General features: G+C 41.9%; 2 protein-coding genes and 1 long non-coding RNA gene across 3 annotated transcripts in view; 1 reads left to right on the forward strand and 2 right to left on the reverse strand.

Annotated features, from left to right (window-relative positions):
• Positions 1 to 7,544, forward strand: part of LOC117470023 (inositol-tetrakisphosphate 1-kinase-like) — a 36,739-nt gene extending 29,195 nt beyond the window's left edge. The window contains exons 3-10 of the mRNA XM_034114543.1: positions 446 to 568; positions 1,007 to 1,124; positions 2,650 to 2,745; positions 4,102 to 4,142; positions 4,232 to 4,397; positions 5,354 to 5,421; positions 5,999 to 6,161; positions 6,722 to 7,544. Of these exons, the coding sequence (XP_033970434.1) occupies positions 446 to 568; positions 1,007 to 1,124; positions 2,650 to 2,745; positions 4,102 to 4,142; positions 4,232 to 4,397; positions 5,354 to 5,421; positions 5,999 to 6,161; positions 6,722 to 6,855 (909 nt within the window). The 3' untranslated portion in view covers positions 6,856 to 7,544. The remainder of the gene's footprint in view (positions 1 to 445; positions 569 to 1,006; positions 1,125 to 2,649; positions 2,746 to 4,101; positions 4,143 to 4,231; positions 4,398 to 5,353; positions 5,422 to 5,998; positions 6,162 to 6,721) is intronic.
• Positions 7,054 to 8,739, reverse strand: LOC117470026. The gene is made up of 2 exons (XR_004554645.1): positions 8,415 to 8,739; positions 7,054 to 8,370 (listed from the first exon to the last, which is right to left on the reverse strand). It is a non-coding gene; the product is annotated as an uncharacterized LOC117470026 (long non-coding RNA).
• A 557-nt stretch (positions 8,740 to 9,296) lies between these two features.
• Positions 9,297 to 16,699, reverse strand: LOC117469952 (cilia- and flagella-associated protein 251-like). Its single transcript, XM_034114446.1, has 6 exons — positions 16,582 to 16,699; positions 12,176 to 12,216; positions 12,004 to 12,073; positions 11,137 to 11,202; positions 9,572 to 10,584; positions 9,297 to 9,404 (listed from the first exon to the last, which is right to left on the reverse strand). The coding sequence occupies exons 1-6, from the start codon at positions 16,625 to 16,627 to the stop codon at positions 9,336 to 9,338; spliced, it is 1,305 nt and encodes a 434-aa protein (XP_033970337.1). The 5' UTR covers positions 16,628 to 16,699; the 3' UTR covers positions 9,297 to 9,335.
• Between the last annotated feature and the right edge of the window lie 2,326 nt (positions 16,700 to 19,025).

The raw sequence follows: 19,025 nt of genomic DNA on the forward strand, positions 1-19,025 counted from the left end.
CAAGTGTGCAGGTGTGCGTCATATGAGAGGCCCCGCCTCTTACATCTTCCGCCACAGATTTGGGAAATTGGTCCGTGCGCAAAGCATTGTGGGGATTTTAAGACCGCGGAGTCTACTCATGTGCAGCCTCGATATTTCTCCAAACGGAGTACGGCGGGCTCGGTAGATTTCCAAGTATGCTGGAGATTGGAACAGTACTTCGGCGGCACTCGATGACGTAGTATGCTTGAAATAGTGGCTCTGCAGCAGCTTTACTCGCGATTGAGAAACACCCATGGTCCCGCCACTTCTGCTCAACAATATTTCCTGTGACCCTAAAACACCTGACCAGTTCCTCACAGACAGGGTCATACTGCCCCCTGGTGGCCAAACACTGTAACGTTATGTAATTAAAAACATACAATTAAAAACCTCAACATGTTAAATGGCTAATATATCCTGTCAGATCGACCTCACTCAGCCAATGGGACCTCAGGGGCCCTTTGACGTCATCGTCCACAAGCTGTCTGACGTCATTGTGGAGGCTGAGCACGACAGCCAATCACAGCAGCTCCTCGCCAACTTCCAGGTAAACAAAAGATCAAACTTTTACATTAATTATACAACTGTGCAATACTCATATCAGTTTAAAATGACTTTACCACACAGCATTAATGTTATTAATAGAATATAATGTATAATTGTAATTTACACATTTTACATATTTGTATTTGTCTATGTTGTTTTACAATGTGTATTTTTTTTATCGTGACTTTTCCATGTTTTCTAAAATATTTGTATTATTTTTGTATTATATGTATTTATTCTATTTTATTTATACATTTTTATTTTACTTTATTTTATTCCAAAATGAAGCAACTATTTCTGATTCTGATTCTGGTTTTTTTCTTCTTTCCCATTGATGCTTTTTAAGAGGAATATTGATTATGAATGAAGTTGTGTTCTTCTTAATAAGCCGTTATTATTGATACTGTATGCTCGATGATGTCTGTCTCTCTCATTACAGAGTTTTGTGTCAGGTAACCCCAGCACGGTTCTTCTGGACCCGCTGCCCGCCATGACCCGGCTGCTCGACCGCTTTGCATCGTATCGGATCATGAGCGAGCTGCACAATTCACTCCGAGGTGAACTGTTGCTTTGTTCATTATTATTACTCTAAACAACAACAGAAAACACACAACAATAACAAATCCAACCATTACAACAAGTGAGGTTGGTTAAGGCAAAGTGCTACAATCCAAAAGTGTACGCAGAAGGTGCAAATCAATGTTTATTACACTAGAAATAAGTACAAATTATGTAAATCTGTTGCATTTTATCCAATGTCTCAAAGAGAGGATTGGCTATGTGTGTATCGTTTATTGTACTTATTTGACCTCTCTTTAGTTGGTTGTTTTGGTTAAAGCTCCCATGTCATGCTTTTCCGGTTATTACCCGTCCCCTTGTGTGTTATGAAGGTTTTTCTGCATGTAAACGGTCTGCAGAGTCACAAACCCTCAAAGTACACCCTGTAGCGAGTAAAACTCTAACACAGAAAAGACCTGTCTATGCTGCCCCAGAACGCCTCGTCGGGGATTTCTCTTTTTCCATTGTTTGCTTCCTGGGTTCTGTGACGTGTGAACACCCAAATCAACAACAAATGACCGGATTGGCCCAAATGGACCAATCCTTGGAGCACCTCACACACCAGGATCCCTTGGCTAACTAACAGGGAGTCCCCATTGACTTGCATAGAGCTCCCTGAACGCTGGTAATAGACGAGTTGGGATGGCGGACAAATGCTCTCTGCAGACCCATTCTCACAGCGTTATAAACCTTTTTCTTAGTCAATATCAAGACACACTTATTGCTTTTACTTCGGCTGTGAGTGTTTGTGTGTGCTCAGGATGAGTTTCGCTTGTTCTCGCTGTATCGCCGACCCGGAAACCTGTCCGCTCCTCGCAGCTGCTCGCAGCAACGTCTCGACCAATCAGAGCACACTGGGCTCACAGGGAGCGGGGGGGGGGGAAGCTCCAACAAGCCGTTTAGGACAGAGAGTGAATACACATACTATACAGAGATGCTGTATGAGAAACCAATGTGAGTTTGGAAAATTGCACAATTTAAATCTATTCTAGTCGACCTCAACGATGGAATTATGATCAGTAGAAATGGCCATGACATGGGACCTTTAAGATATATTATAATATTTATAACTTTTACTCAGTGAATCTCTTATTTCCAGGAGTCTTCTCTGCTCTCTTCTCATTGTAAAGGAAAGTTCACACCCCCGGTTTTCACTTGTTTGAAAAAGTGTATGAAAAGCAAAGACAAAAAGACTCAAAGACAGTTTCTTCCCCAGAGCAATCATGGCTGAACTCTTGCACTAAAACCGCTTAGTCTTCCTCCCCTGTGCAATAATATATATAATTGATCATACATACATATTGACTCTACCATGAAGTCATTCCTGCACTTTATTTCGTTATTCTTTTATGTATGTATGAATGCTGTCTTTGTTGTTGTATGTTGTCTATTCTGAATGTTTGGATGGCACCTTCAAAAGGAGTAACTGTATGATACGTTTTACATCCACAGACCTGTTCATTACACTACCTAATCCATTATAATTATTATATGTTCTACTACTGTATATCTTCTCTCCGACAGACTGGCGTGTCTGCAGTCCTTCCTACCTGGAGATCCAGAGTGCTGATGATCTGTCGTCCGTTCAACAAGCTGTGACCACTCTCAGCTTTCCTCTCAGTCAGTGCTCTCTCTCTCTCTCTCTCTCTCTCTCTCTCTCTCTCTCTCTCTCTCTCTCTCTCTCTCTCTCTCTCTCTCTCTCTCTCTCTCTCTCTCTCTCTCTCTCTGTATCCTTCCTATCTCACTCTCCTGTGTTCATTAGCAAAAACCCTACATTTTGAGACATCAGGGGGGTCAAACTCAATTTCATCGCGGGCCACATTAGCATTATGGTTGCACTCAAAAGGCCAGTTGTAACTTTAAGATTATATAATTATACATATAAATATATAATATATATAAAATAATGTATTATATTACATTATTGCCTCTGCATTGGATTATTATCGGATAGGCAGTGCCGATTCTAGAGTCTGTGGGGGCCCTAGGCAAACATTCAAACATTCACTGGGGGCCCCTCTAACCAGCTTTTCATCACCACGCACAGCCGACAGCACGCCCCCCCCCCCCCCCCTTCATGTTGTCGTTGCTGTGGACCTTCTTAATCTACCTTCTTTGGGGGCCCCCTTCTGGTCCGGGGCCCCAGTTGCCTGCCTTGCCTGTCCGGAAGCGGCGTAGGGTAATAACTTCATAATTAATTACGTCTGGAAGCAGAAGTCTAGGGCAAATAATTGCAAGTCTCTTCATTGTCACAAAATCAGATGCATTGTGGGACATGTAGTTTATGGGCAACGTGCTTCTGTACAGCGGCATGTAACCGTATTGCAAGCTCTTGCGGGCCGGATCAAATGAAGTCGGGCCTTGAGTTTGACACCCCGGCTCTACATGCAAGAACAATAAGGTGTTTATTTACTGGTCCATTTGCATCTGTACACTTCTCCTGAATCCACCGAAAGTCACCACTGAATGATTCCTTGTTTGCATATTTTAACGAAAACTGTAAATACCAAAAATAATTGTGTAAGTACTATACTTTGTAAACATTTAAACACATGTTTCTTCTTATACTCGGAGCCTGAAATCTCTACTTAAGTAGCACTCACATACAACCCACTCTCCAGTTTCATTACTTTCTTTATTCCAAAGGTTTTTACTGAGGAGTTTTTTCATTTATCATTCATAGCCTGATTTATAGAGACTTTAACTACTAAAAACATGTAGAAATATCGTTTTCAGTGGCGTTTGACAGCATTTTCTGATTTATGGTTTGAGAAAAAACGATATATTGATTTCCTCTTGTCGCTAATGTTTTAACAAAATTAAATTTGGATGATCATCCAATGATTAGATTTCTGTTGTGAATGTGCACATACTTAATAAGATAATGCAACATCCAAGTGTCCTTCCTTCCTGTTTGCCTCCTCATGATGTTTGGCAGACGCACTAACACTTCCTCTTTGTCTCTGTTGACCCCAGTTTGTAAAACCAGAGTGGCTCATGGCTCTCTCTCCCACGAGGTGAGTAAGGTCAACATTATGAATCCATGTGTGTTTCCTCCTTTGATTTCCTCTCTGTTCACTAAGTGCATGATGTGTGTGCTTTGCAGATGTGTCTGATCTTCAGTGGGGGGGGTCTGGCAGATGTTCGTGCTCCCTGTGTTCTGCAGAGCTTCGTTAATCACGGAGCTGTTCTGCACAAAGTCTTCGTGGTGGGAGAGAAACACTTCTGCGTAGAGAGACCCTCCCTCAAGAACTTCCCTCCTGGCCCCTGTGGTCAGTCTGCAGGAACTAAAAAAAGACCTCCATTCATTTCCTTTCCTTTCCTTTCCTTTCCTTTCCTTTCCTTTCCTTTCCTTTCCTTTCCTTTCCTTTCCTTTCCTCTCCTCTCCTCTCCTCTCCTCTCCTCTCCTCTCCTCTCCTCTCCTCTCCTCTCCTCTCCTTTCTTTTCCTTTCCTTTCCTTTGGGGAAGCTTTCCTTCCTCCTCCAAGAGAGTAGAAGAGAAGAACTTTGAAAGAAGGAGTGAAGGAAGTGAGAAAGAGACTTGAGAAGACAAGGGAAGGAAGGGGAAGGGAAGGAAGAGAGCCTCGAAGAGAAGGACTTTCCTCTCCTCTTCTCCTCTCCTCTCCTTTCCTCTCCTCTCCTTTCCTTTCCTCTCCTCTTCTCTCTCTCTCCTCTCCTTTCCTTTGCTTCCTCTCGTCTCCTCTCCTTTCCTTTCCTTTCCTCTCATCTCCTCTCCTCTCCTATCCTTTCATTTCCTTCCTTTCCCTCTCATCTCCTTTTCCTTCCTTTACTATACTTTCCTTTCCTTTCCTGTCTTTTAATTTGCTTTCCTTTCCTATACCTTCCTTTTCCCCCTTTCATTTACTTAATTCCTTTCCTTTCCTTTCCTTACATTTCCCCTCCTCTCCTTTCTTTTCCTTTCCTTTCCTTCCCTATAACTTTGGTGATTTACTTTCTTTTAATCTAGTGCCACCTGCAGGCTTTTAAAAAATGTTTTGACGTAAAATGGAAAAAGTATGAAGCAGGTTCTGGGGTTACATACTTAATTGTCTTTATTTGCTTGTAAAGTGTCTTGGAGCACTACAAAGCGCTATATCATAGCATATATACCATATATAATTATTGTACTGTCTCTGTTTCGCTTTGACCTACGGTGTACATCCTTGCTTTTCTTTGCACCATGTGTTCCCTGTATCCTCTCCTCACGTATGTCCTCTCTCTGCCTCCAGACAGGAACACGATCTTCTTCAACAGCCATCATGTGTCCAAGCCCGAGTCCAACTCTGCTCTCACAGCAGTAAGTCATAACGCTGTTTTTAACAAAGCCTATATCGACTTCTCCTCTTATTTCTCACTTCTTATCCCAACCTAAGGGATACTATGACTGCAAAACTGCTTGAAAAAGGGCCTCATTGAATGTGAAGTTAACATGTAGATTCTGTCCCATTTCCAGATAACTTTCTGTAAATAAATGCTAGAATTGTCCTCCTTCTTGTCTTCCTGATGTTTAAGCTTTTTACAGCTGCTTACCCAGAAGTCTTTTAACTTGTTTTAGCACCTACCGTATTTACAATGTTGTTTTTAAAATATTCTGCATCTCTTTTATGCATGGTTTTTATGAATCTGTTATTCCATTGTGTTTATTTATTGTGTTTCTTTCTGTTGTCTTCTTATTAAGTTTTAATGATGATGTGAAGCACTTTGAATTGCCTCTGTGTCTGAAAATGTGCTATATAAATAAACTTACCTTACCTTACCTTACCTTACCTTACCTTACCTTACCTTACCTTACCGTACCTTACCTTACCTTACCTTACCTTACCTTACCGTACCTTACCTTACCTTACCTTACCTTACCTTACCTTACCTCTCAGCTGGACGAGCAGACGCCCCTGCTGCCCCCCCCCAGCTCTGAGGCCGTGGCCGCTCTGGTCAAAGAGCTGCGACTTCAGCTCGGCATGGCTCTGTTCGGCGTGGACGTCATCATCAACACACACACACACACCCTCACCGTCATCGACATCAACATCTTCCCAGGTAGCTCCACACACACACACACACACACACACACACACACACACACACACACACACACACACACACACACACACACACACACACACACACACACACACACACACACACACACCCTCACCGTCATCGACATCAACATGTGGCAGAGACGTCTCTTATCATTATCAGGAACATGGCTGGTGTGAAACTGTTTTTTAATATTGTTGTAAACTATTTGAAATTCAGCAAGTTTGCAAAGGGTCAACAATATGTGTTTTGCAGGGGAACACTTTACCAAAAGAGAGAAGGAATAAGGACTAACTACTCATTTATAAAATGTATTTGCGTGTTAAACTAGGCCTGCACTCATTTGTAAGGCAGCCTAAAGTACCATGTATAAACAAACCTTTAACCTTTAAATGGGCAAGCACCTGAAAATATTTTTGTAATGTATTTAGGCTAGAATGACACGCATTCATGATCGCAAGAGCCAGGAGGGAGGCAGGATTTGAAACGATGTGGAGCTCGTGACACTACACACACATACAAATGTAAACTGATATACACTTCTCTCTCCCTCTCAGGATATGAAGGAGTGCCTCAGTTTTTCTCGGCCCTGCTCAGCCACATCCAGTCAGTGTTGGGCAAACAGCCGGCCGTCTCTCCGGATGAAAAACTGACTTCAGGAGCTTCATCTGCTGCAGCCAAAGACCAATGACTGTTTCAACAGCTTCACACGACAAATCAAGTCATTTCTCTTTGTCTTTGCCAGTGTTTTTCTGGGACCAAACTCAAGATTTAGCTTGAATTGTAACACGACTTCTACACGTCAGAATGGCTTGATTTTTAAACTCCTGTCAATCACACTACAGATATAAGTGATACTCTATTTACACAAACCAACACTGACGACACATTAATGGTTTAATATCTTGTTTATTGATTTGATTGACAGGTAGCATAGAAGAAGATACAGCAGGCACAAAATACAGCACTCTGATTGGCCAGTAAATATTACAAATGGTGTTTTTTATTATCCTGTTGTCCGAAACGTCCCTTTATGCCCTTGTTGTCACCCCCCTCCCCAACAGACATTTCCTACGTCTCTCTTGCTGGTTTTTTGTAAGATTGTGAAAAAAACGTTGCACTAATATAGAAAACAAAAAAAAGAGTACATTAGTTTTGCATTTGTTATTAAAGTGAACAAACACCTCATCTTTGGAATAGACAGTAATCAGTGTTGACTGATCGTGTGTGTGTGTGTGTGTGTGTGTGTGTTATCACTCCGAGTTCACACAAATACATGAATGTACTGTAAATCTTGGCTGTGTAGAAAAAGAGATTATATCTGCTAAACGAGTACTCTATGATGCACTTTGATAACATATTAAAATACATGAAATCATTCATTATTTGGCTAATTATTGCGTTAACATGTGCTGTAGTCTATAGTGTTATTGCAGTAAAGTGGGCCTACCCTGATAAGTTCTACCCAGTGTCCTCTTGGGGGCGCTGTTGCTTCATATTTCCTTATTTGACCTTGGCTTGCAGACATACATATCTGATATTTACACAAAAGGACATGACAGCCATGAACACTAACACTACAGAGCGTGTATACATGTTATTGTTGCTGTTTACAAAGAGACAACAAAATGGCTTTTAGTGACTCCGTCTTCCCTCGACTTCTCCTTGGCTATTTTTAGATAAGAGTGCAAAGCTGAGAACCTGGAGTGACACTTTTAGACCTTGTAAGCTCATCACATCTCAAAGACAAACAGATGTAACCGCTGAGCTGCTTCCTGTCTCTGTGTGTTTGTTTGTTTGTTTGTTTGTGTCACTCCGGTTCGTCACAAACAGTCTGAGTTTAACAGTGCGAGAGCCAAATGAAACACAATCCTTATTTTATCATTGAAGAAACGAAGAAGAGGACTCCCCATATCGGTAGTAGTACATGTCGTTAACAGTCAGAACAGCTTACACATCAGTTATTGCACACAATATACATTTAAATACACATATTACTTATAGTAGGGAATCCCAGTAAGAACAACCAGCGAGGATGAATCTGCCGTCGATAATAACATCTGAATAAAAGTGCTGAATGCTTTTCATCCATGGCGGTTTAGGACTTTAGTGAATGACCTGTCTACGTTACAAACAGCTTCTACAGGACTTCAGTGAATGACCTGTCTACGTTACAAACAGCTTCTACAGGACTTCAGTGAATGACCTGTCTACGTTACAAACAGCTTCTACAGGACTTTAGTGAATGACCTGTCTACGTTACAAACAGCTTCTACAGGAGATCAATGTCTCTTAGATTCTCTAGAAAAGTGCGCCTCCTTTTTTTTTTTACACTGATTGGAAACGGTGAAAGCCTACTGCAGGCGATCTAGAAGCAGAGATGAAAACAACAGTTTCTACTAACGTCCGTTTACATGTTCACTTCTGAAGATCTCTGAGTGCTGCAGGGGATTCAAAGGCTGTGAGAAGGGAAAGTGTGTGAGCTGAATGTGTGTGTGTGTGTGTGTGTGTGTGTGTGTGTGTGTGTGTGTGGGTGGCCTAGCATTACTATACTTGTGGGGACCTAAATCTGTTTACGCAGTCACGTGTGGGGACTCGCCTCCCTTATGGGGACAAAATGGAGGTCCCCATGAGGGGAATCATACATTTTAGGGTGAAGACTTGGTTAGGGTTAGGGTAAGGGTAATGGAGCGTCCACACAGCAGCATTAAAAAAATCTTCTAACGCTTCTGCCCATTCACTTTGAATGGGGTGACGTCACTTTGCCTCACTTTTCGCCGAACTGCATTGTGGGAAGCAGAGCAGAGATTTTCAGGATTTTCAGGATTCAAAGTTGAGCAATGTTCAACTTTTGAAGCTGAGGTGGAAGCGTCGGCCAATCAAATCCCGTTTAGGCAAATCTGACAGTTCAAGCGCTAGCCAATCAAACCGCGTGTATGCTGGGAGAGACATGTTAAGGGTTAAGGGTTAGGGTTAGGGTTAGGCATGTGTTGGTTATGGTTAAGGTTAGGATAAGTCTCCAGGAAATGGGTATGTGTGTGTGTGTGTGTGTGTGTGTGTGTGTGTGTGTGTGTGTGTGTGTGTGTGTGTGTGTGTGTGTGTGTGTGTGTGTGTGTGTGTGTGCGTGTGCGTGTGCGTGTGCGTGTGCGCGCGTGTGTGTGTGTGTGTGTCTTATCCTCTGCGAAGCGCCCTCAGCTCTGCAGCCACTTTGCGCAGCTCTGCTTCGATCTCCAGCAGCTCCTGTGTGTAGAAAGGAAACATTTAGAAAACCGGACACAACAACAACAACAACAATGTTTCAGATCACAGCACTGAAGTATGCACTTGGTACCTGCTGGCAGATAATAAAAGTACAACATGGTTTAAAAACAATTCAAAACGAATTAATTAAATGTCGTCCTCCTTACCTCCCCTTCATCTTCTTCAGCGTCCCCTTCCTCATTGTCTTCCTCCTCCTGCCCCTCCTCATCCTCCCTAACATATTCATCCTCATCTCCTCCATCCTCATCTCCTCCCTCCTCATCTTCCTCCTCCTCTTCCTCTGCATCCTTGTTCCTCTCCCTTTCAAACTGCTTGGTGGCTTCATCGCTGGCTTTCTCCATCACCCTCTTCTGCTGCGGCTCCTTCACCTCCCCTTCCTCGTCCTTCTTCCTCACTTCGTTCTCCACTTTCTCCCCGGTCTCCTTGTCGTCTCCTCCCTCCTTCTTCTTCTCCTCCTCCTCTATCTTCTGATCCACGCCTCCTCCATCCTCTTTCTTCCCTCCCTGCGTCTCCTCCTCCTCTTCCTCCTGAACTCGCTTCATCTTCCTCACCAGCTCGTCCAGCTCCTCCTGCTTCTCCTTCCTCTCCTTCTCCTGGTCCATCTTGCCTTTGCTCTCCTTCTCCCCGAGCAGCTCCTTCAGCTCCTTCTCCACTTTCTCCCTCTCTACCATCAGCTCCACCTCGTTCTTCCTCCGCTCGTCAATCCTCTGCTTCTCCAAGTCCTCCTCTGTTTCCCCCTTCTCCTTCTTCTTCTCCTCCTCCTCCTTCTCCACTGCGTCCGCCTCCTCCTGTGTCTCGGAGCTCTTCTGGATCTCCCTCTCCTTCACCGCCTCGTAGCGTTTCTTCTTCAGTTCTTTCAGCAGTTCTTTCAGCTCCTTGTCGTTCCTCGCCTCCTTCCCTTTCTTGGTGATCTCCTCGGCCAGCAGCTCCTCCAGCTCCTTCGCTCGCTCCTCCTCCGTGTCGCTGCCTCTGTGTTCGATGCGTGGCTCATCCATTAACTTCTTCTTCTTAATGTCCTCCTTTTCCTCTGTCTCCTTTGGAGGGTCGGTCACGTCTCTCTCCTCCTCTTCCTCCATTTGGTCCTCCTCGTCTCCTTGCTCGAAGTCGCTCTCATCGTCAGACAGGTTGTACTCGTAGCGCTCCTTCGCATGCTCTCGCTCTGAAACAATTACATACATTTTATTCACAAAGGTGGAAATTACAAGTACTCTGTTGTGATTGGTCAACCGCTTCGAGATGTCCCGCCCCTTAGCCTATCACGTACAATGTGTTGGAGCGCTAGCCAATAGGAGTGTGTCATGTCTCCATGTTTTTATAGAACACATTACAGGAAAGGGAAAAAGCATAATAGGGCCTTTTTAAAAACACCCATTAGTAACCATCCAAATACCCCTAAAATATAAACTACTAAATGGTCCAAGAACACTTACTTTATTAGACTAATCATTTGTTTAAAATAGTTAAGATATAATAAACACAAACACATTCAAAGGGGAAATAATGCTCCAAACTAAACGCATTTCAGAGTAAAGTTTACAACAAGTTAGTGCCATGTGGTGCTAAGATTCATCATCACTTGTGTGTGATGGGAGAATCATTTTTGACACATTTGTGACATTTACATTCATTTATTTCAAATCAACATAAATAAAACAGTAAATCAGACAATGTCTTCTTGCACATGAGCGTGTGAAAGTGAGTTTGTGCGTACCGTCGTCAGCGAGCCTCTGCAGCTCGCCCAGCAGACCCTGGTGTCTCTGCACCTCATCGAGCTCCTCTGCAGAAACAATTACACATAATACTTTAATAACACAACAGAGTATAGAATACCAACACATTACATTACATTACTTTGCTTTTATCCAAAGCGACTTACAATAAGTGCATTCGACCAAGAAGATACAAACTTGAAGAAAACAGAATCATATAAGTACATCAGGTTTCATAGAGCCAACACATTTCAAGTGCTACTCAACTGGCTCTAGATAAGCCAGTCCTTAGTTATTATATAAGTGCTTTGTTAGTAATTCTATCGCTCGAAGTGGAGTCGAAAGAGATGAGTTTTCAGTCTGCGCCGGAAGATGTGTAAGCTTTCTGCTGTCCTGATGTCAATGGGGAGCTCATTCCACCATTTTGGAGCCAGGATAGCAAACCCACGTGTTTTTGCTGATGGGAACCTTGGGTCCCCCTCGCAGTGAGGGTGCAGCCAGCGAGCCGTTTGGCTGATGCAGAGCGGAGTGCACAGTCTCTACAAATGTATCTGTGTCGTCTTTACACAGCAAAACATCCATAAAAAAGTTGTCAAATTTCAGCAAAAAGACCAAAAGCATCTTGCGATAGATGATTCGCATTAGTTCGCTATCTTGTATCTCCAAGTAATATTAAATGAAAAGTCGATCAATCTAAGAATTAGTCGAGTGATTTTTAGTTGTTCATTAATCTTCTATTTGTTGTATTAATGGATTGGTTGTTTGGTCTATAAGATGTCAGGAATGTGTTTAAAATATAATGGATATTCATTCAGTCGTAAAGACCCGGGAAAAATACAGACATTTCACACTGTTATTAAAGACGTCACCTGCTAGCTGTGGGCCGCAGTCATGATGCGACTCGTCCTCATTAAGTGTCTCCTGAATAATACATTCAACCTGGAGGCACAAAATAAACACACACAATAAGGTTGACTAATTAAAAAAAGAAACTATATAAATATATTATATACATATAATAAGAAAGGACTTGTTTCTGACCTTTGCATCGTTAAGTGGTGAGGACACTGGCCGGCTTCCCACTGAGACACAAACAAAGAAACAGAGAGAGAGAGAGAGAGAGAGAGAGAGAGAGAGAGAGAGAGAGAGAGAGAAGGAGAGAGAGAGCGAGAGAGAGAGAGATGAGAGAGAGAGAGAGAGAGAGAGAGATGAGAGAGAGAGAGAGAGAGAGAGAGAGAGAGAGAGAGATGGAGTCAGAGAGAGAGAGAGATGGAGTCAGAGATGGAAGAAATACTTTTACTATACTATGTTCTTTAAGTACTCCATTACAAGTAAAAGCCCTGAATTCAAAATGCTACTTAAGTAGAAGTACAGAGGGATAAGTCAATAAGTCAAAGTACTCAATATGGAGCTCTTTCCACAATATTAGTGTTACGGAGTATTATATTATCCCATAATTATTACGATAAACAGACATCACTATGTAACGCTCGCGCTTCTATTGGCTAGCGCTCCAACACATTGAACCTGATAGCCTAAGGGGCGGGACATCTCAGTGTGAGAAAAATAAAGAGCTTTTTGAACATTAAAGCACGGAGACATGTCACAGTAGAGACACTACATACTGATATACACCTGAACATCAGCAGGAGAGGACTCTTTAAAGTAGAGACACTACATACTGATATACACCTGAACATCAGCAGGAGAGGACTCTTTAAAGTAGAGACACTACATACTGATATACACCTGAACATCAGCAGGAGAGGACTCTTTAAAGTAGAGGACACTACATACTGATATACACCTGAACATCAGCAGGAGAGGACTCTTTAAGTAGAGACACTACATTCTGATATACACCCTGAACATCAGCAGGAGAGGACTCTTTAAAGTAGAGACACTACATACTGATATACACCTGAACATCAGCAGGAGAGGACTCTTTAAAGTAGAGACACTACATTCTGATATACACCTGAACATCAGCAGGAGAGGACTCTTTAAAGTAGAGACACTACATTCTGATATACACCTGAACATCAGCAGGAGAGGACTCTTTAAAGTAGAGGACACTACATTACTGATATACAGCCTGAACATCAGCAGGAGAGGACCTCTTTAAAGTAGAGACACTACATACTGATATACAGCTGAACATCAGCAGGAGAGGACTCTTTAAAGTAGAGACACTACATACTGATATACACCTGAACATCAGCAGGAGAGGACTCTTTAAAGTAGAGACACTACATACTGATATACACCTGAACATCAGCAGGAGAGGACTCTTTAAAGTAGAGACATTACATACTGATATACACCTGAACATCAGCAGGAGAGGACTCTTTAAAGTAGAGACACTACATACTGATATACACCTGAACATCAGCAGGAGAGGACTCTTTAAAGTAGAGACACTACATACTGATATACACCTGAACATCAGCAGGAGAGAACTCTTTAAAGTAGAGACACTACATACTGATATGAACCTGAACATCAGCAGGAGAGGACTCTTTAAAGTAGAGACACTACATACTGATATACACCTGAACATCAGCAGAATAGGGCCCCTTTAAAATACTGGGTTGATTACAGTACTGCATCATACCAACTACGCGTATCATTTGTTGTTTTAAAAGTAATTAGAGTGGTAAATAAATGTAGTGGAATAAAAAGTATGATATGTGGCTCTGAAATGTAGTGGGGAAGTAGCATAAAATGAAAACACTAAAGTACAAGTAGCTCAAAATAGTCACACAAGTGAATATTTTTAGCGAAGCAACAGCTGCAGGGAGCATCACAGATGAACTACTTTGTCCACTTAGTAATGTTGGTGTTGCACAGGCGTGGGTGTAGCTTTCCCCTCATTAAGGTCAGCACAGCTACCTTAAAGTGACGCAGGATAGAAGCTTAACCCCCCCCCCCTATCTGCAGGATGCTCCCGGAGGCTTTAGCTCGCAGGTAGTTTCCCATCAGGGCTAAATGTGGCACCAATCCTCGCCTGCCAATGGCTCATTAACGACACACTGAGCTGTGCCGTCAGCGCCTTTTCTCACGGAGATACAGTGAACCACACCAGGACCTGCATGTCGGAATACACCACTATCTATGTATGTTCAGAACACTTTTATCTGATGATTATATATTAGACAGGCTAAGACACAAGATATGAGGCTGTTCGATGTCTGCGCCTCGGTCTAAAGGTCCTGTTTGATCAATGTAGAAAGATTTATTTTCAATTGATGTCAAATTAACACTTTCAAACCAAATGAAGATTAAATTAAACATTACCTTCACCAAATATACATATTTGTGTTTTTAAACAACACAACAGTGCAACAAATATTGATATAGAAGCTGTAAGACTTTACAAAGTAGTCTTAGTTACTTATTCTATTCCTAAAATGGCTATATATTCTATAGCGTACTCATATATTTAAAAATATAATGTCTATATTTTCACCTACTGTATTCTATTCCTATACTCCTACTGTGCTGCAGCACCTCTTTTCACCCTCTGTCTGAAACCAGAGCCCAGTGAGCTCTGATTGTTTATTAAATTGTCTTTCAATTCAACTCCGAACTGAAACACAACCGGGCGAAAATCATTGATTTAACAAATGTAGAAGCTGTTGATCTGTGACCTCAGAACACAGATCAGGATCAATGAGGCTAATCGACAAATTGACCACTGTTGAACCCTCGTAGAGACATGTGAGCTGCCTGTGCGTGTGTGTGTGTGTGTGTGCGTGTGTGTGTGTGTGTGTGTGTGTGTGTGTGTGTGTGTGTGCGTGTGTGTGTGTGTGTGTGCGTGCGTGCGTGCGTGCGTGCGTGTGTGTGTGTGTGTGTGTGTGTGTAAGCTGGGACACCTCGGCCTCATCATTACAAAGCTGTGTATTAGCTTCCTCTGCTGCTGCCCAACTAAACCCCATGTTCAGAAATCAGAAATAAAACACGTATTTTTGCAAAAACATGTTGCCTTGTGTAACTTTAGAGCCACATCTGAGTCAGGACTACCTATAGGGGCTGAGAGAGGCACAATAATGAGTTTATAACAGGATTCCCTGCATTAAATGTAGGTCTGCACTGGCAATACGTGGCGCAGTAGGATTGTTATTACCTACAGATGCTGGTTCTGTGGTGGCGATTATTTATTTTAACATGTAGAAGACACATATCTTTATAAGAGTAGTTTTTGCCAAATATTACAGAGTGTGAAGTCTGCTTGTTTGTTAATATTTATAACATTTCATATCTTTAAATATTTACATTTAATCATGCTTGTGCCTATTGTTTTGATGCTGCTTTCTTTTATTACTGCATGTATAATTTGTTTTAATGAACGTCACCACGAAAAGCCAAGCAAAAATTCAAATCACATTCACTCAAGTATTTTTACATTATGCAACTTTTACACTTCTTGAGGGCATTTTAATTTAATTTGTACTCCTCTACATTATTTAACAGCTTTAGTTACTATAGCTACTTTGCATATATAGATTAATAATACAAATGACCTAATAAATCATAGGTTAAGATACCCAGCAGTATATCCAATTAAACCCCACCTTAAAAGCACAACATTGACATTAATGCATTACAACTTAAAACACAATCATGTAACATGTGAAAAGGGCCATTCTGCAGAGTGAGTACTTTTATATGTTGGTGCTAATACTGTTGTACTATTACTTGAGTCAAATTTAGATGAATTCATTTGAGTTTATTTACAATGTAATGACAATATTTGAGTACGTAATCTTTCTCCGATTGAACCAAATGACAACAATGCTCATCCTATTCCATTTTCTATTCATCCTGTAAGCTAAATGTATGTTATTGCAGTGTTACCTCAGGACTCAGCAGGTATCAGCACTGCAGACTAATATACCCCCTCTGTGTGAGTCTCTCTTAACACTTTAGCAGCCAACACTTATTTCATAATTAGCCTACCGTATTTCCCACACAGTTCGCACCTTGCAGCATGTGCTCTGTTCCGCTCAACATGTGCGCGGTTTAATCCGCATTAGTGTTTTTTAACATGACTGTTTAACCAACATGATTGTGTTTAAAATGTGCACCATGACAATAACAACACCCTCAGTCCGGCAGAAACAGAAAGGTATAGGCGCATGAGGAATTATGTAACAACGCTTTATTTGAGCCTATTAGTGTAAACCCCCGAGGCTTTAGGGTTAGCAAACACACCTTCTGTTAACCATGTAAATCACATTATACCGCATTGTGCCTCTTTATATTAAGATATACAGGCTACATGCCGGTAAAATGACACAGTTGAGGCAGTGTGTGAAGGATGAGCCTGCTGGGAGACCCACACACTCACACGCACACATATACCTATCGTCGTTTCACACCGAGCCCCCCCCCCCCCACACACACACACACACATTAGCAGTTTGATGAATGTGGTGCATGCTTACCTCCGACTGCAGCCCACAGGAACACTGCGGTTATCAGAACTCCCATAGGATCCGTAGAGAGAGGTTCCTGCAGGAGATAACCTTGAAATATAACGGGCTTCTTCACACACACCCGCCGAGCGAGGTGGAGCCTGTGTGTGTGTGTGTGTGTGTGTGTGTGTGTGTGTGTGTGTGTGTGTGTGTGTGGTGTCAGGTGACTTGAGACCAGATCAGAGCCAAAACCCTGTTAATGTGCCCATGATGTCAGTTGGTCGTCCTGTACTTACAGTGTGTTAACAAAATGATCTGATTAAAATAAACAGGAGGCAGCTGTGGCTCACGGGGGAGAGGAGCATCTACTATTACATTCAATTAAATTAAATTAAAATGTATTTATATAGCCCAGCATCACAAAACACATTTGTCTCAGGGGGCTTCACAAATCAACAAACACGAATGATAATGTAAAAACATCAAACGTATCTGAGAATATAGTAAAATTACAATCAGAGGGTCAGTGGTTCAATCCCAGTCCCTGCAAACTCTCCTTGGTCCAGATACTTAACCTTAAAATGTTATTATTTCTTTTTTCTTTATTTGTAATCTCCATTAGGTCTTTTCTTATTCAAGATTCAAGGGTTGGATTATCATGTGCACAGTAGCTACAGTATAGTTATGGCATTTAAAATCTTAGGTCCCGAGCTCCTCCAACAGTGCAACATATTATATACATGACACAGACAACAAAATAACAACATAATAATAATACTAAAACAGTGCAACACAGTACGATACATTTGAATACAAGAGTCCAGGTGAAAGAAACAGAATTAAATATTGTACAGTGAAATATAACTATTAAGATAATACATTAAATACATTCTAAAGATATCTGCTTAAAGTCCTTTCCTTCATTCCTTTGCTATTTTTGTTTATCAAATAATCTGTTATCCTTTGTTTATTTCCTGATGGTCTTTCCTTTCTTTTGCTTCCTTTTATATATTATAAGAGCACATATTTTATTTGAACACATCTCTAATATAAGTACTGTGGTTCTCCATATTTACAAAATGTATCCTCATGGTTGACTGCACTTATTGTAAGTCGCTTTGGATTAAATGACATGTATACAAATGACCTGTAATAGCAAACTGCCATGTTAGATATCCTTTTTAAAGAGGTGCACAACTAAGAAAAACACAACAAACTTCAACACAATTCCACTAAATATGCCTATTAGAATATCATTATAATTGTATATGCATAGTCCCTGCATCACCCCCTACTGCAGTTCAATCAGGAGAGACTTCATTTTGTTTAAAGAACATTTATTGACACATGTCATATGATAAATGTTAAGTCTTTGGCGATTAGACCCCGATCCTGAAATCGTATATCTAAAGGGGGAAATGCAGCCGTGAGCATATAAGGAACCCCCCGGGGTCTAGACACTGGTGATGATGCTGAAGATCTGGATTTGATGAGGAGATGGGATGAAGAGGAGGTGTGATGAGGTCTTTGGATTAGCTCTCCTGGCACTGGATATGATGAAAGGAGGTGGATGGGGAGGAGGCGGGGCGGCAGCATGACAACCTGAAATCACAGCTGACTGCAGGAGAGAGAACCATTTTAAAGTTTGGCTGCAGCAGTGATTGGCTGCTGGAGAATGAGGTGAATGTAATAGGTTAAAGATGAGCTGATTATATGCAGCTGCGGACTGAATGTATATATACCCAGTCTTCCTGAAAGAACTTGCGCTGAGCTTCATGTTAATTACTTTAGCAATAATCAATAATTGACACCTTATAACAGCTGTATAATGTAACTCACATAGAGAGGACTCACCTGCTGTATCTGCATCCTCAAGGTCACACTGACATCAGTATGTTTGCCATCGTATGAACAGTGACAGAGTAGGATAAGCAATATGTTATGGCTGTGATTTGACAAAAATGGGGCTATATGATACACATCATAGTACAGGGTTACGATTGAATGATAAGCAAGATTTAACCAATTTAAACAAATGTAAAAAAGGTGTATCCAACAATTTTTTTGTGGGAGGCTGTGGCTCAGTGGTGAGTGTGCTGGACTTCAAATCAGGGGGATAGCAAGGGGATAGCAAGGGGATACCAAGGGGATACCAAGGGGATAGCAAGGGGATACCAAGGGGATAGCAAGGGGATAGCAAGGGGATACCAAGGGGATACCAAGGGGATAGCAAGGGGATACCAAGGGGATACCAAGGGGATAGCAAGGGGATACCAAGGGGATAGCAAGGGGATACCAAGGGGATACCAAGGGGATAGCAAGGGGATAGCAAGGGGATAGCAAGTTCGAGTCCCACTGCAGTCAGCATGTCGTTGTGTCCCTGGGCAAGACACTTCACCCCAAATGGCTCCTGTGGGGATTGTCCACAGTACTGAATGTATGTAAGTCGCTTTGGATAAAAGCGTCCAACAAAT

Source organism: Trematomus bernacchii, unplaced genomic scaffold, assembly GCF_902827165.1.
Source record: "Trematomus bernacchii unplaced genomic scaffold, fTreBer1.1, whole genome shotgun sequence".
Classification (NCBI taxonomy): domain Eukaryota; kingdom Metazoa; phylum Chordata; class Actinopteri; order Perciformes; family Nototheniidae; genus Trematomus; species Trematomus bernacchii.